The 17,768-nt window shown below is 37.6% G+C and overlaps 1 protein-coding gene across 2 annotated transcripts; it reads left to right on the top strand.

The window, feature by feature from the left end:
• Positions 1-212: 212 nt before the first annotated feature.
• Positions 213-15,591, top strand: LOC107763130 (CLP protease regulatory subunit CLPX1, mitochondrial-like). 2 transcript variants are annotated; one of them, XM_075255548.1, is made up of 15 exons: positions 213-1,040; positions 1,234-1,295; positions 1,499-1,599; positions 2,417-2,496; positions 3,518-3,568; positions 4,158-4,232; positions 4,338-4,415; positions 5,361-5,417; positions 12,007-12,077; positions 12,171-12,270; positions 12,964-13,068; positions 13,296-13,358; positions 13,547-13,669; positions 14,467-14,622; positions 15,450-15,591. In XM_075255548.1, the coding sequence occupies exons 1-15, from the start codon at positions 513-515 to the stop codon at positions 15,516-15,518; spliced, it is 1,719 nt and encodes a 572-aa protein (XP_075111649.1). In that variant the 5' UTR covers positions 213-512; the 3' UTR covers positions 15,519-15,591. The 2 variants fall into 2 exon arrangements, with proteins under 2 accessions (XP_075111649.1, XP_075111650.1); XM_075255549.1 differs by lacking the exons at positions 213-1,040; positions 1,234-1,295; positions 1,499-1,599 and adding an exon at positions 1,752-1,824.
• The last annotated feature ends 2,177 nt before the right edge of the window (positions 15,592-17,768 follow it).

Here is a 17,768-nt window from a genome sequence, read left to right as displayed (position 1 = left end):
GTAAGAGAAGTCTATATGCAAATATATGTCCTGCACCTATTAAAATCGGCTGTAATATATATATATATTTTAATCATTTACCATTGTACCCCCACCCCCACGCCCACCCGTCAGCTACCTAACTTAGAGAATCGGTACGACGTCGTTTCTTACTTGGCATAGAATCATGCAGGATGCGCCAAAAATAGATATTCCGGAAAGATTGTCCTTCCTACCAAATTAAAACTTTCATTTTCTTTGCCTGCTTTCACTCCTTGTTCGGATATTTCTGTACTCCTCTACAAAATCCTCCTTCCTCCATCATTCACTTCTCTAAAAACCTCAATCTCAAATTCCCACGAAACAATTTCTCAATTTCGGATCTTCTTTGTCTGATGGGTCATCTCCCAAATCTCACAAAAGTCTTCTCTTCTCCCACAAAGCTCCAATCTTGAAATTCTATTCTTCTTCTTCTTCAGACATATAAAGAAAGTATTTCCTACTGAATTTTCACTTTTTTAAACTAAGCACATATGGCAGCTGCATTTAGATCGAAACACAGAGCCTCTATGGCTATAACCCACTTCAGATACTTCATCATCAATGATTTTCATACGGGTCGTTTACCCAATTTCCATTTATGTACCCGAACCAGCAAATGGGACAATTTGCTCTCAAACTCGTCTGCTCCTCATAATTCTTCTTTATTTAAGCCTGTTTCATTTCTTGGTGAATTCAAGAGTTCACAGAATTATTCAAATAGGAAGAGTAATAAGAACAAAGGGAAAATAAGCATGTCTTCTAGTAGTAACTACGGGGGGGACCCACCTGAGATTTGGCAGCCACCTGGTGGTGAGGGAATTGTGGTTCGTCCAGGTGTCAAGTTTGTTCAGGCTGGTGAAGGGGAAGGGGGTCCCGGGCCGGGTTCTGGAGGTGGGTTTGGTTCCGGGTCGAAAGATGGGTCTTGGGGTGGATCCAATTTGGGTGCCCATTTTCCTACACCCAAGCAACTGTGTAAAGGGCTTGATAAGTTTGTTATAGGACAGGAGAGAGCTAAAAAGGTAGTCTTTTTCGAGTTTTCTCTTTTGGAATTGATAATTCTGAGTACCCTTTGAGTGTAGATAAAAAGATAGTTAAGCTTGTGGTTTTTATGCTTTCTTTGTTGATTACAATACTAATACAACAAAAAAGCACTATTCTTGAGCTGCTGGAGTGACTTCCTTCATCATTTTGTAATTCAATTTGTGATTGCAGGTTCTGTCTGTAGCCGTATACAATCATTACAAGAGAATATATAATGACTCTTCACATAAGTGGTTAGTTTTGATCACTGCATAATTTCCACATTGTTTTCACCGACCCCCTTCCCTGTACTTTATGTTTTACCTCTGACGTGTGAGTTGTAACATGCGCTATGAAGTTATTTGGACCGTGGGAAGTCAGAGATGGAAATGCCTGATGCAGGCATTTGCCACTTTTTTTACTCTTCTAATGCTATTGTTTAAATGTGATAACATAGGCCCGCAGGAAATGACAGTAGTGAAAAGGCAGATGGAGCAGAAAATGAATCCGTGGAGCTTGAGAAGAGTAACATCCTTTTAATGGGGCCGACAGGTTCAGGTAATCTTTATAATGATCCATTGTGCTTCTTGAAGTCTAAAGTGTGGTAAAAACGCATTGTAGACTAATTTGCCTGTTGCGTAGTGGAACTTTAGATTCATCAGCAGAGAAATCTTTTTCCCCCTTCTCCTGCTTTCGTTTTCTTATTAGTTGTGAAATTTTTTGAAAGACAGTGAGAAGTGCTATTCAAGAGTAACATCCTTTTAATGGGGCCGACAGGTTCAGGTAATCTTTATAATGATCCATTGTGCTTCTTGAAGTCTAAAGTGTGGTAAAAACGCATTGTAGACTAATTTGCCTGTTGCGTAGTGGAACTTTAGATTCATCAGCAGAGAAATCTTTTTCCCCCTTCTCCTGCTTTCGTTTTCTTATTAGTTGTGAAATTTTTTGAAAGACAGTGAGAAGTGCTATTCACTTGTAGTGGTGGTATGAGGGATTCAAGCTAATGCTCATTGTCTGCTTCATAATGTCAAAAAGCAAACATGTGCGCTGATAAATAGATACTTCAGATTTAACTTCGTATATTAAGGCTAAAACTGTGATGATGAGAGGGCCACATGATTTTGCTTTAAGACTAATGATCATGTAATTTAAAAGCGTCATTCTCCTTTATTCTTTTTATCCTTTTAGCCCTCAACTTATCTTGGATTCCCTTCTTTTTCGTGTTAGGCCGGGGTCGGGGTGGGGGTGGGGTGGGGTGGGGTGGTATGAATTGATAGAGCTTTACTATTGCCATTATCATTGCTAAAATTATGATCCTTAATTGTTAAAAATATTACTTTTTCACTTGTGTATATTGGTGTCATATCAAGGACAGGGAAGACTTTACTTGCCAAGACCTTGGCTCGATTGGTGAACGTTCCATTTGTGATAGCAGATGCGACTACACTAACTCAGGTATGTTGTTATCCTGTCACCTTGATAGAGATAGAAAACATCTATCCCAGCTTAATAATCTTTGCAAGAGATCAATTTTTGTCTAAATCTTGTTCCCTTCCATGCATTGTTGTTTTTGCGCATTATGTTAAGTTGTTTGAACATTAGAGACCCCATAAGCCTGAGGAACCGTCTCCGAATAGTCTGTTTGAGGTCAGATTTAGGTTGTGGAGGGTGGGAAATCTGGATTAGCTCAGGGCTGCAATTGAGCTTGTTGCAGTTTGATTCATTGTAAATGTAGAAGACCTGTCTCATCTATTGAAGATGAGAATGTTTGTAAGTGCTGGTGTTGTCATTTAAGGCCATGTAGTAGATTGGTGCATGTGAGAAGCTTTGATGGGACAAAGTCATTGAAACAGTTCTCCTTAGAAGCTGAAGGCAAGATGAGAAAAGAGTCTTTCTTGATAAGATGAGAAGAAAATGTTAGAAAAGTGAAGTTGTAAGAAGATGGAAATAAAGAATAGCTAATCTCATGACGATTAGGTTAGTTGCTCCGTCACACCTGAATTTCACTATTCAACAACTATGAAATTTCACGAGTCTAGATTATTATTATTATTATTATTATAATTATTATTATTATTATTATTATTATTATTATTATTATTATTATTATTATTATTATTATTATTATTATAATTGGGAAAACCTTGTTTTTTCATTCCAAGAGATTGATACCTTTGCAAATAGATAGAATGAGACTTGAATATCCTAATTTCGGCTAACATGAACATACAAGATGCCCATTTTAATCTATGTTTATCTTGAGTTTAAACAATGATAATTCCCTGGTGGCTAAGTTAATTTTCAGAGTATGTTTATTTAAATCCTTGCTTACCATGTTCCCAAAACTTAATTCTTGATGGTCTTTTCTAGAAGTAGAATAGCAGAAACCATTTGATGTTACTATTAGAAATAATTGGCACCTTGATGGGAGTCCCAGAGCTTTGGTTCCCATTCATGACAATACTTTTGTTTGCAGGCAGGATATGTTGGGGAAGATGTTGAATCCATTCTATATAAGCTCCTTACTGTAAGTACTATACCTTTTCAGTCTTTAATCTCAGTTTATTATTTTATTCCCATATCTCATTTCTTAGAGTATTTTACACGGAAAAAGAAGAAGAAATATTATCTTTTAATCCTTGCCAATTTAAGCATAGGTTTTAATTCTAGCCAATGTGATGCAGAAAAGTGCTTATTTGGTGATTTTGCTGAAAATGTTCTACTATATTTTCTATTTTACTGGAGGGGGCTGACAAATCAAGTTCTAGCTTTTTTCAAACTTGTAACAAAATCCTAGTAAAAGGAGTAGATATAGCCTATAGGATGTTTTGTTCTCCAAGCAATTTGGTGGCTAGAAGTCTATAGTACCAATTGCAACCTTTTTCATTTCTGTATTTATAGTAATTTTCTGTTTTGTGTGTCTAATTAACTCATCACCAGCAATCACTGCAATATCGAATTTAGGGTTTAGGAATGGAGGAGGAAAGAAAACTGGTTACTACTGTGAGATGTTCTTGCTTTTTAGTGGGAACATAATATTGTTTTGCATCCTTTCCAGTGATTTCTAGCCTTGATATATGTTATCCTTTGATTATTCTGGTCTGATTTTATTTCAGGTTGCTGACTATAATGTAGCAGCTGCTCAGCAAGGCATAGTGTATATTGACGAAGTTGACAAGATCACGAAAAAGGTAGATGTTAGCTCATAGACTATACTTTCCTTTTTCAGATTAAACTTTCGCTGGCGACTTTTCATGTGTCAATTTAGCTGATTCCTATTATACTGACATTTCCAGGCTGAAAGCCTCAACATCAGTAGGGATGTCTCAGGAGAGGGCGTCCAGCAGGCATTGTTGAAGATGCTTGAAGGAACAGTAAGTGTTCACCTTAGTTTTTGCTTGTTAATCGTGAATCAATCCTCACAACTTTTATCAAATATGGGTATTAGTTGATGTCGCAAATGCAGAAGCAACTTTGACTGTTATTGGTCTGTTAAGATTAGAGCTAGACAAAAAGCTTTTGTATACGAAAATCACTGGGGTATGATGGACGGAGATGTTACACATAGGATAAAAGTAGATGGTTGAAATGGAGAGGACTACCGGGGTGTTATGTGATAGAAGGATACCCACAAAAGTGAAACGTAAGTTCTATAAAATAGTTGTAAGACCAGAAATATTTATATGAGAGTGAATGTTGGTATAAGATGAACTTAAAAGGAACAGCATGATAATTGAGGATTCGTATGGGTGACTTGCTTTGAAATGAGATGTAGCTGCATATGAAAATTACCAGGCTGTTATGGATGGATCACTAACTTGAGAGTTGGAGGCTTAGTGTTGGCTGCTTTGTCTTACTGAACTAGGTTTTAGATCCCACTGACTGGCTGAATGTGGCTCATCAACTATGAACTAACATTTATATTGCTGGTGGCCGTGATACCTGTTTCATCGCCTTTTGGTTTCTCGCTACAGTCTGCATGTGCTAACAATTCTTTCCTCTTTCTTCTCTACTCTGATGATGCTTGTCAGAATTGATTGAATATTGTGTCTCCAAAGCATTCGAAAAAGGATGGTATGGTTTCTAATGACCTTTAGATGTGACAAAGAATTTCTGTGATAATGGCCTGACTATCTTAGTCTGCGAACTTACTATAACAGATCAATTTACAATCTATAGTTCAGTTTTCTATGATTAGAAAAATGAATGGTTGCATCATTTGTTTGTTACTATAATGAGCTTTCTGTTATACTTATCCCAAAAGAAAAAATATTGAGTTTTTGGTACCCAGCGTAACAATAATGAGCTTTCCGGTGCAGATAGTCAATGTGCCGGAGAAGGGAGCTCGGAAGCACCCTAGAGGGGATAATATTCAGGTAAGATGGTTATAAAAGCACTTCTTTTTGGGATTAAGATGTTTCTTTCATTTTCAAGAGAAATTTGGGAAGTCCTGAAAGTAAAAATGTTGTTCTTAGTTCTTTTTTTTGAATTGGTAACTATTGTATATATAATAAAAATCAGTACATAGGTTGCACTGAAAACCAAATTTACATAGAGAGAATTTATAGATATTCTAATTTGAGACCTAGCAGGATCCTAGTATGTCTATGATTGTTAATGTATCTTCTGTGTACATCTGTTTGCACCAAAAACAAAATAGAAGAATACAATTGAGTTTGATCTTCTGCAGTGAATTGCTTCTGTCTTCAAAACATCTAGTATTCCTTTCCCTCCAGACTGTCCACCAAATACATGCCGGAACGGTCCTCCATCTATCTCTGCTCGTTGCTTCAGCTCCAGCTTCCTCCCAGCTATAAATGACATCTTTAATCCTGTATGGCATTGACCAAGAAATACCCCTAAGACTAATAAAGATTTTCCATAGTTGGTCTGTAATCTTGCAGTGTAGAAACATATGGTTGACAGTTTCTGCATTTTCCCCACACAGAAAACATCTTGAACATAGAGAAATTCCCCTTTTTATGAGATTATCCTGGGTTAAAACCGCCTCCTTTGCTAGTAGCCAAGTGAAGCAGGCTACCTTGTATGGAATCTTTGTTTTCCATATATGTTTCCAAGGCCATGTGTCTACCTGTTGATTATCATGATTCAAAATCTTATATGCATCCTTCACACGGTAAATCCCTTTGTTGTGCCTCTTCCACCATATTGAATCCAAACCTTCCTGTAGTCCTGTGAATGCTTCCAGCTCTTTGTAGAGATCAGTTAATTTTGTTATCTCCCAGTCATTCAGCTGTCTTCTTAGAGCTATTTCCCATCCTTGACAACTCCTCATATCAGCGACTGTCTTATGCTGGTTTTGTGCTAAACCGAACATATCTGGGTATCTTTCCTTTAAGCTTCCCATTCCTAGCCAGTTATCATTCCAAAAAGATGTGTTCCTTCCGTTGTTCACTCTTATAGAGGAGTGATTCTTCATTATTGGCCAAAGTTCTCTGATGGATTTCCACACACTTACTCCATATGATGTACTGACTTTTTTTGACACCCAGTTGTTTTCTTCACCATACTTTGCTTTGATCACTTTGGCCCATAAAGATTGGGGTTCTTTAGAGTACTTCCATAACCATTTAATTCTAAGAGCCTTGCTTTGGTTCTTCAAATTCCTTATCCCTAATCCACCTTGTTTTTTATCCATTGTTAGTGTCTTCCACTTGACTAAATGGAAGACCTTTTTCTCCTTATTGCCTTGCCAGAGGAATGTTCTTCGGAGTTTGTCCAATCTCTGTAAAATGGCTGCTGGAATTGGGAACAAAGACATCATGTAAGTAGGGAGAGAGTCTAATACTGAGTTGATTAGAACTAGCCTACCCCCCAGTGATAGGTACTGCGATTTCCATCTTGACAACTTCCTCTCACATTTTTCTATGACTGAATTCCAGATTTCTTTTGATTTGGATCTTGCACCAAGAGGCATCCCAAGGTAAACAGTTGGTAGGGACCCAACTTCTCCTCCCAATATCTGAGTCAGTTGCCACATGTTATTAACTTCATTAATGGAAAAAATATTGCTCTTTCTCCAGTTAATGTGTAAACCTGATACTCCTTCAAATAAAACCAAAATGATCCTTAAGAATCTAAGTTGGTCTTTTCCAGCATCACAGAAGACTAGAGTATCATCAGCATATTGGAGATGTGTGATCTCTAGATTATTAGCCCCACTCCTATTTACCTCAAAGCCTTTAACCCATCCACTGACTTTAGCCGTTTTGATCATGTTGTTCAATCCTTCCATGGCTATGATGAATAGAAATGGAGATAAAGGATCACCTTGTCTGAGACCTCTGTGTGAGTGAAAATAACCTTTAGGACTTCCATTTATAAGAATGGAGAATTTCACAGTAGATATGCAAAATTTCATCCATCTAATCCATTTTTGCCCAAAACCCATTTGTTCTAACATTCTTAGTAGGAATCTCCAGTTCACATGATCATAGGCCTTCTCGATATCCAATTTGCATAAGATTCCAGGTTCTTTCTTTTTTATTCTTGAATCCACAGCTTCATTGGCAATCATGACTGCATCAATTATTTGTCTTCCTTTGATGAACGCCATTTGTTGAGCATCAACAAGTTTCCCAACCACCCTCTTAAGTCTTTCAGTTAAGACTTTTGAGAGCAGTTTGTAGAAGCTCCCTATCAGACTGATCGGTCTGAAATCTCTCAATTCTTTCGCACCTGTCTTCTTTGGAATCAATGCTATATATGTTGCATTGAAGCTTTTCTCGAACATCTCCTGTGAATGGAAGTTGTTAAAAGCCGCCATGATATCTTCCTTCAAAATGTCCCAACACTTTCTGAAAAAACCCATTGTATATCCATCTGGACCTGGAGCCTTGTCACTTGCACACATCTTCAAACTGCTCAGCACTTCTTGTTCCTCAAAGTTACTTTGTAAAGACTCCCTTTCCGATTCAGAAATGCTTGGACTATTTTCGAAATTGACTGTTGGTCTCCACTGTTCAGGTTCTGTGTATAGCTCCTTGTAGAAATCAATAATCTCGTTCTCTATTCTTTCTGGATCCTCAATTACTTCATGTCGAATCATTATTTGGTCAATGTTGTTGTTTCTCTTGCGTGCATTTGCAGTCCGATGGAAAAATTTTGTATTCCTATCCCCTTCTTTGAGCCACAAAGCTCTTGATTTTTGTCTCCATGCAAATTCTTCATTCTTGAGTTGCACCTCAATCTCCACTAGAGTGGCTGCTTTCCTGACTGATTCCTCCTCTGTCAACGCTCTTAGTTGTTGCGTTGTCTCAAAATCTGCTAGTTGACTTAGCAATTTTGATTTCTGCAGTCCCAAATTGCCTTCGTAACTTCTGCTCCAACCTTTTAGCTTGCCCTTGAGAGCTTTTAACTTGCAAGCTAAAATGTAATCAGGTCTTCCTGAGAATTCAAAAGATCCCCACCACTCTCTAATTCTGTCCTCAAAACCTTCCACATTCAGCCACCAATTTTCAAACTTAAAGTATGATTTAGCTTGTTCCCACGCACCGCAGTCTAGAGCCACAGGTGAATGGTCCGAAATCAGCCTTTGTTGGATAGTTTGTCCCCTTTGAACCAAGTATAGTTTCCTCCTTCAAATGTAATCAGGTCTTCCTGAGAATTCAAAAGATCCCCACCACTCTCTAATTCTGTCCTCAAAACCTTCCACATTCAGCCACCAATTTTCAAACTTAAAGTATGATTTAGCTTGTTCCCACGCACCGCAGTCTAGAGCCACAGGTGAATGGTCCGAAATCAGCCTTTGTTGGATAGTTTGTCCCCTTTGAACCAAGTATAGTTTCCTCCTTCAAGTCGAAGATCTATCAGCTCCATATCTTCTATAAAATCCGAAAACTCCACCATCGCTCTGGACCTCCTTGAGCATTCCCGTTTTTCAGAAGGGTACCTTGTAACGTTAAAATCGCCACAAACCGCCCAAGGACCTTCCATCAATCCCCTCACTGCACCAATTTCATTCCATACTTTTTTCCTTTCTATTCTACAATTTGGAGCATACACTCCTGTTATGTGACATTGAAAATTCTGTAGAAGAGCGTCAAACTTGCACGTCAAAGTGTATGCACCAGTCTGTAACACCTCCCCTTTCCATACTCTGCAATCCCATAACATCAAAATCCCCCCTCTCGTGCCGCTAGCTTCTAAACTTGCATACCTAACCCATCTACCACCCCATATTTGCCTGACTATTTCCTCGATATCCCCCTCGACTTTTGTTTCTTGCATGCAAATAATGTCTGCCCTCCAATTCTGCACTTGACTTTTTATTATCTCCCTTTTCTTCTTATCATTTAGACCCCTTACATTCCAGGAAATTACTTTGATCCTCATATAGAAATAATTGATAGATCTCTTCCCCTACTCCTTTTCCCGTCACTCTTGAATTTGACATCGAAAGAAGTCAAACCTTTTAATTCCAGTGATCCTTTGAATCTTTGTTTCTTCACCTCCAACTCTGTCTCCACCCTTCTAACCTGTCTGCAGCTGTCAATTTGCATTAACAATTCCAGTGCTTCTTCTTCATGTCCTTGGAAATCTACTCCAAACATTTTCCCCAATTTGATCATATTTTGATGGACCCATATTGTTGCATCCATGTCTTTATCCAATAATGGATTGTGTTGCTGAACTGCTAAAGGATTCACCTCCTCAATTTCCCACTCTTGAATAGGGCTAAATTGCTTTAGATGTTCCAAAGTACTTCCCACGTGATCATTCCCCATCTTTGAGTTTATGCTTTGTTCCCCTTCCTTCTGTTCCAATCTTGCTAAATCTACTCCACCTTCTGGCTGACTGCAACTGGTAATTGTTTCCTTTTGCATACTTTCACGATTCACATTAAAGGTTTGATCCCCTGGAGGTGACTCTTTTGCCCCCGATTGAGAATGGCCTCCCATTTCCTCGATATAAGGCTTCAGCCCAGTATCATCAGAGATCTCACACGAGAGGTCATTAAAAATGACTTGTGCAGCCATATCGGGGCCATAGGATCTCAGCTTGACTTTTGACACTTTACTGCTTTGATTCATCGAAGTTGAACCTTGTGTAAATTGTCCACTTGCTTTTCCTTTACCAGTGTTTAGCTCATACCGTGTGTTTCTTTCAGCCCAGATTGGGATGAAGAATTTGGTACCATCTTTTTTCAATCCCCACCTCATTGGGAGTCTTTCTGCCATCACCAACAATTTTGATTCTCGCCCACTTAAGATGGTTTTTGAGATCAGTTTCTTCTTCTGTAGCTAACCAACCCCCACAGAGATCTCCTATTTCTTTGAAGATCTTTTGTGACCATAGATGTAAAGGAATCCCCATGGCTCTAATCCAGCATGTTTCCTCAATTTGTGAGTTTGGAATGCAACCAGCTGTATGATTCCACCAATCCAGATGAAGCTTGTATTTTTTCCATCTCCATTCTCCTTGCACAATCTGCTCTGCCATGAATCTGTTTGGAAACTCAAAAAGAAACATGTTTCCTGTCATTTCATATATGTTTACTCCGGATGCTTTGTTCCATGAAGCACTAGCCCATCGCCTTATATCTGCTAAAGTGGGTCTCTCATTGATTTCTTTCCCTAAAGACCCGATAATGCACTTTTTAGTAGGCCTGTGTCCTCTCCTCCAGTAGGTTCCAAAACAGTGATATCGCCATTGTTCGTGCTGACCCTTGCCTCTCGAAGAGTATTGGATTGCCATTTACTCTCCTTAACTGCTTGGGCATAAGAGAAATTTTCCACAGTATTTCTGGGTGGTACTATGGGATTCAACTTGGTGGATATGAATCTCTCTATCTTAGCTGCTATGTCTTTCCAGCCAGAATTCAAAGTTAACTCTGGGATTATAATCACTGACCTCCCTTCTCTCTTCAGTGACAGAATACTCATATATCTTCCATGTGCGTTAAATTTCCTAGTACAGAAATGTTCTGTCATTTGCTCCTTGTACTTCCATCTCATCACTCGATTGTTTTGATCAGTCGACGCTTCTTTAAGTGCAAAGCATATCCATTCCATTGCCTTACTACCCATGGATGATCTTCTCATCATGTTGCGGCTTCTCTCCACCCATTCAAACCAAGTATCTTTGTTGGAGTTCCATCTGGTGATGTCAAAAGATTTGAATCCTGCGTTGAAGTATATCCTGTTGTCTCCCATATTGTACTAAACAGCTGCTCAGGTTATGGAATTTTAGGGGTTGTTTGGACGTTATCACCGTGAGCTATAGAGCTTGAAAAAAAGGACAGAAAAACCAGAATTCTGGACAGAGAGAGATTCCCCGCCACCGGAAAAACTAAAAGTTGTCGAAATTCAGAAAAAGTTGTATGGGTGTGCTCGGAATTTCCCAACGATCATGCTGTCCAAAACAAAAATTTTGAAAAGTGGCCGGGATTGAGCTCACGCGCCGGCGCGTGGCGTTTGGCTCGCCGGAAAGTGCCGCGCGTGGCGGCGCGTGAGAGGCTGTTTGTCGGAACTGTTTTCAGAGGGTTGGTCGGAATTGAGTGAGCATGCTCATGGTGTTTATGGATCCTCAAGATTCCTTGTTCTCAGGCTCCTCGGGGAGTGTGCCTGAGAGCTCAAGAAAATAGAGAGAGAAAATCAGTAAGTAGACAGTTCTTTTCTTTTTTAACTTTTTGTTGTTGTTCTTAGTTCTTTAGTGTGAATTACTTTACCATCGATGAGCAATTGTGTATCATTTACTGTCTTTATAAGTGAGATATATTAACTGTTTTGTTTAGCCTTCTGGTGTGGGTAGAAGACATTTGTTTTGTAAAAAAGAAGATAAGGAATTTTGTACTTATTTTGTTTACTCTTTACGCTTTTCCTATTTGTTGGACGCCCATTTGAGCCTCTTCTGCCATGCTAGGTTATATTGTTGGTTTGATGCTCTACAGATGTGTCTTTGAGCCAAAAAATTGTATTAGCCTTGTTATTTATGTCATTACAGATTGATACGAAAGATATTCTCTTTATATGCGGTGGTGCCTTCATTGACTTGGAGAAAACAATATCAGAGAGGTCTTACTACTTGCCCATTGTAGTTCTTATTTTCTTTCCATTTAGTCTGACATCTACCTTATTCCTGCAAGATATACTTGTTGATGTTTTCAGGCGCCAAGATTCTTCTATAGGGTTCGGTGCACCAGTTCGCGCAAACATGAGGACTGGTGGTGTTACAAGTGCTGCTGTGACATCATCTTTATTGGAGATAGTAAGTTCTTCAATCTTGCAGCTTGGCGGACCGCCCAGAGCATATATACTAAGTACTTTTAGCTTGATTGTGGTTGTATTTTGCATTATCATAGATGTAGCACCATATTATCTGAAGTAAAAAACTGATGACTATGTAAATGCTAAGACGCCTATCGTCCCAATAAATTTAGTTGCATATGCATCAGATGAAGTCAAATATTTGCAACAACATGAACTGAGATAGTAACTTATTAATGTGCCAAGATGTGAAACTGTGTCTTTACTATTAGTTATCATTATTCTCCTGCATATCAAACACCCTTTTACTGGGATTCGATTTTCTCCTTGTTGTATTTTGCAGATGGGGAGTTGTATGTGCTTGTGTTTCATTTACTTCCTCTTACCCAAAATGGTTGACCTTACGCTTCATGGCAGACTTCTTTTTCCATGTTCCATTAGAAGTGATCTTTCACTTAGATTTTTAAATATATTTCTTTTGTCATTTTGATATGGAAAGGTTCTGACTTATAGTACTTTCATGTAGTTTCTAAATATTTAAGTTTTATCTTTTAAATAAATGGATTATTTTATGGCCAATTTAGCTGCAACAATAACAAAAAAAGACAAACAAGTTTGCTTATCTACTTCTTTTCTGATGGGTAACTTTTTGAAGTATTTACTAATCCTATTACATAATTCTCCTGTTATGCAGGTTGAAAGTAGTGATCTAATATCATATGGTCTGATACCTGAGTTTGTTGGACGATTCCCCATCCTTGTTAATCTGTCAGCTTTAACGGAGAATCAACTTGTGCAGGTAATGCTAATGTCTTCTGTCACTTTGGTTCTATAGTACTAACTGCTTTATGCACATAATTATGATTTTATGGAAAGCCGTTCTTCTTTGTTTGTTTGAATAAGGTGGACATGGTTGGACATTATTTATGCCTTTGGGTTACTCTTCTAGGATTTTCATTCAGAATATGAGACTATATGCCAAATCTAGATTGTTTGTTCCCTTCTCACTGTTTTGATTCTTTGCAGGTTCTAACTGAGCCAAAAAATGCACTAGGGAAGCAGTACAAAAAGATGTTCCAAATGAATGGGGCGAGTATTTGCCTCTCTAAGAAACTTCTCTGTATATGCATAAAGATGCATTTGCATTGTTTTATCTCTTTCAGATCCTGCTCGCATTTTATTTCTTTGGGCAAGGAGCAGGAAGGAACTTTTCTGGTTTTCCTTTACTTTTATTACCAGGAACTTACTTTTCTCATACTCGGAGACTTCTTTCTCAGGTAAAGCTGCATTTCACTGAAGATGCGTTAAGATTGATAGCTAAGAAAGCAATATCTAAAAATACTGGTGCTCGTGGATTGCGATCCATATTGGAGAGCCTCCTGATGGATGCTATGTATGAGGTGTGTAATTCGTCTCTCTATCTCTGTCTTTGGTTGACATACATCATATAGTGAGGACTGCTTGGAAGAAATGTTCCTTTAGGTGGTGTATGCTGATCTTGAAATGAATTTACTAATTGTGTAAACCACAGTACTTGGCATTATGATACACTGAAAAAATAAGGACTCGACGATTCGTTGTGTGGTATTTCTCTCCGACTGGGATAATCTACTAAACATAATGTGTTAAAAAAACTATGAGGTCTTATCTCAAATTCTGCACATCTTTGTAATTGTACTTAGAATATGCAGGTTCAACTCTGTGCATTTGAATATTACAGAGTACTCTGAGTTGATGACAAATACTTGGTTGTCACTGAATATATATATGAAAGCTTTAGCTGAAAACAGTTGTAAACTTAATTAACAGAAAACAATTAATCAAAACCTTGAGGGAACCATCAAAACAAAATTTAAAATAAACTGGAGGCCGCGTAGGGCAGCCTTGGCGTAACTGGTAAAGTTGCTGCCATGTGACCTGGAGGTCACGGGTTCGAGTCGTGGAAATAGCCTCTTGCAGAAATGCAGGGTAAGGCTACGTATAATAGACCCTATAGACCCTTGTGGTCTGGCCCCTCCTCGGACCCCGCGTATAGCGGGAGCTTAGTTCACTGGGTTGCCCTTTTTTTTAAATCCTGGTGGGATACATTCTTCACAAGATGTAGTGTGTTGCCTTGTTCGATCAATACCACAATTATCTTTTATTTCTATTTTTTCATTCTTTTCCAGTAGAATATTTCTAATTTGTATGTTTGCAGATTCCTGATGTCAGAACAGGCGATGACATAATAGATGCCGTTGTAGTTGATGAGGAGTCTGTCGGAGCTGAGGGGCGAGGATGTGGGGCTAAAATCCTTTATGGCAAGGGTGCATTTGATCGCCACTTTTCACAGAATAGACCAAAGGATTATGAGGTTAGTTTAACCTCTCCTGATCTAGGATATATGTGATATGATGGAAATCATTTCAGGAAAATGTTTTCCATTAGGAAGTCAGGCATTTCGTCTGGAGGAAGTCATGTTCCAAGAAATATATTTTCCATCAAAAGGGAGAAAATACTTCCCTCACTTATCGGCAGATGTCATTTTCCTTAGGAGTTACGACTATCTTTTCTTCAGTTAGTCAAAAAGTTTCATTGACAAACACCAAGTCGGTGTTATAAATTTTCCTAACAACTATATTAAACCTTTAACCTCATATTAGTTACTTCAGCTAACACTTAAACATTATTATTAATCTTTATTACTTAAAATTTTCATTGAAATGCTCTCTGATATGCTAATGTTATTATTAATCTTTAATGGGAGTGCTTTTCTTTTCTGAAAATATTTTCTATTCACCAACCAAACATTTGTTCTAAATACAATGTCAAATCATACTATTAAGGGTCCTTTGCTTAACAAACAATTATACAGGGATTGTAATATAGGGATTAGTAATATAGGGATTAGAATGAGAGATTAGTAGAGGGTGTTGATGATGGATTGAGGAAAAGACAAGGGGTAATTTTGTCTTCTGTGTTTAATCCATGTAATATTACTTAATTCATGTACTGTTGTCCCCTGCTATATTATGTAATAAACACCAATTGGTGTATTAAATTATATTAGGATTAACTATGCAAGATTCAAAATACACACCAAACACTGAATAAGGAATTCCAAATTTTATGCCATGCATATTTCATCTTATACCTCAAACGAAACAAGTCCTTAACGTTTTTCGTGTTGTGCTACTACAGACAAACCTGGAGGGGTCTGACGGAGACCATGAGGCGGAACAAGAGCTTCCTTCCATTGTTGCTTTGTAAATGTTCTGTGAGGTGTATTTCTGGTCTCACTTGTGTACAGTATTCTAAATTCAAATAAACATTGTTAATTTAATAAGCTCAATGTGCTTTCATACTGCATTTTTGTTGTGTTTTACTGTTATCTTGCTATTTATTCTTTGATCTACTCCAGCTATAATTCTGAAGTTAGAACCATCCTCCTCAACTTTCCTCTTGGCCATTATTTGAACTGACCATGCTCTTATGTGCTAGTCATCATTTAGAAAGGGTTGAAGGACTGAGGAACTTTTTATTCTTTTTCGGTCATTCCTTTTATATCATAGTGTTTGTAACACGGTTTCTCCAAATGGCCATCTTTAATTATTTGCTTGAATGGCCTCGGGGCTTTGGCCTAGTGGTAAAAGTGCAACACATGATATGTTGTGGAGGCGCATGTTATTGGTGGATTAGGTGTGTGTCACTAGTTCGAACCTTAACGCAGTCAAAAGCTTGGTGTTTAAGTGGAGAAAAGCACTCCACCAGCACCACCAACAACAAACACGGTATATTCCCACAAGTGAGTTCTGGATGGGTAGTGAGTACGTATACCGTGAATGTAGGGAGGTTGTTTCTAGTAGACCTTCGGCGAGGGAAAAGCAAGACACCCTACTACACTATATGATCCAGTGGGCTAAGACACAGAAGAGCTGTAAGTTGTAGTTAGCTATCGTTTTGATTATTGCACGTAGAATGATAATGATAGCAATTTGGGTGGGGACCTTAATTGGACAGAGTAATGAGGTGTATAAAATGATATGTTTTGGTACATTCTGGCAGCTGTTTGAACTAAGATTTCTTTTGTAAAAGATTAGGTGTAAGCAGTTGCATAATTTTATTGTCTCCTATTTACCAAACTCGTGCACCAATTATTGTCTTCCCTTTTTGCCAGTCCACGTTTCTTCCCCACCATTGCCTTTCTAGACATTTTTTATGCGATTAGCTTAGTAATTATCATGAAGATACGTACCAATGAAAGTTAAATTTGTCAAAATAATAACTGAGGGTGCATATCCTTCCGTTCAAACTCAAAGTCGCGTAAAAAAACACGAACCCACGCTTAGTTTTATACTCCCTCTCTTTCCTTTTATGTGGCTTTCTTTTTTTAGTCAGTTAAAAACGATGTCTATTTCTTATATTTCGTAATAATTTAATGCCTATTGTATTATGATTTGCAGTCGTGCAAATATTTATGACTTATTGTAAATCACAAGTTCTAAATTTTTTATTTTTTAAAAAAAATATATATATAATTGTGCCCAATCATAACCATCACATTCGGATGGAAAGAGTAATTTGAACTATCTATCCTTTATTCAAGCTTGTAGAAAATCCAAAAATGTTAGCTTGTGACACGTCACCCGTAAAAATTATTTATAGTTGATTAAATAACTATATTTCGCTCGTAAGAGCACAATGCATATGTGAATTAGTTGCATGTTATGAATTCGGTTTTTTTTTTTTTGCAAATAGAAGTCTAATATTTAACTGAAGAAGGATAAATAGGTGAGTCTTTTATCCGTCGAGCTTTAAGCCGGCTGTCGTTAGCTCACGAGAATTTTGAATTATTAAAAAATAATACTATCGTTCTAGTTGGCGACTACTGGTAATCATAGAAAATCAGTAAAAGAATAAGTCCTGCATTTCAGAGCTATTTCTGTTTTTGCGCAACTGAAAAAGCGATATATGCAAGAGAAGTAAATAAATTGGCAAATAACACTGACACTCACAGGCCCACAGTGGCAATGATTCTACCCACAAAATTTCTGTTTTTGGTTCCAAAGAATATGCCAAATATTAGTAAAGTTAAGATTGCATGGAAACTGTGACAAAAACGATATACATACACTCTGTTGCAAATTATATTTATTCCCTAAAGGAAAATACTCTCTGATTTTGTACATTTAAAACTCTCTACTTGTTATAAATGAGATGAATGCATGTGAGTGAGAGGAATGCATTTGTCTGTCCATTTAACCTACTTTGTATTCATGTACTCAATTAAGAAGTACATTATTTATAACCTTTGAATGTATTTGTACCTTTATAAATAGGGAACTTTTGACCCTATAAAAAATATACCAAGAAAAGAAATAACAAAATCATTCTCCCTCATATTTATTTTGTCTTAATTAGTATATTATTCTATTTTACTATCATTTCTTAATACTACAGACGATAACAATTAAATTTTCATATTTATAGGAAACTCGCAGATCCATTTGTCCATACAAT

Source organism: Nicotiana tabacum, chromosome 6 (genome assembly GCF_000715075.1).
Source record: "Nicotiana tabacum cultivar K326 chromosome 6, ASM71507v2, whole genome shotgun sequence".
Taxonomy (NCBI): domain Eukaryota; kingdom Viridiplantae; phylum Streptophyta; class Magnoliopsida; order Solanales; family Solanaceae; genus Nicotiana; species Nicotiana tabacum.
The sequence above is the reverse complement of the archived record's forward strand: the minus strand, read 5'-3'. Positions and strand labels throughout refer to the sequence as shown.

What these genes read in the sequence shown, in the direction of transcription:
- LOC107763130 (XM_075255548.1), top strand. Translation starts at nt 513, where the DNA reads ATGGCAGCTGCATTTAGATCGAAACACAGAGCCTCTATGGCTATAACC. An exon ending in TTGACAAGATCACGAAAAAG is followed by an intron (nt 4,233 to 4,337) that starts GTAGATGTTAGC and finishes TGACATTTCCAG; the next exon opens with GCTGAAAGCCTCAACATCAG. An exon ending in CGGAGAATCAACTTGTGCAG is followed by an intron (nt 13,069 to 13,295) that starts GTAATGCTAATG and finishes GATTCTTTGCAG; the next exon opens with GTTCTAACTGAGCCAAAAAA.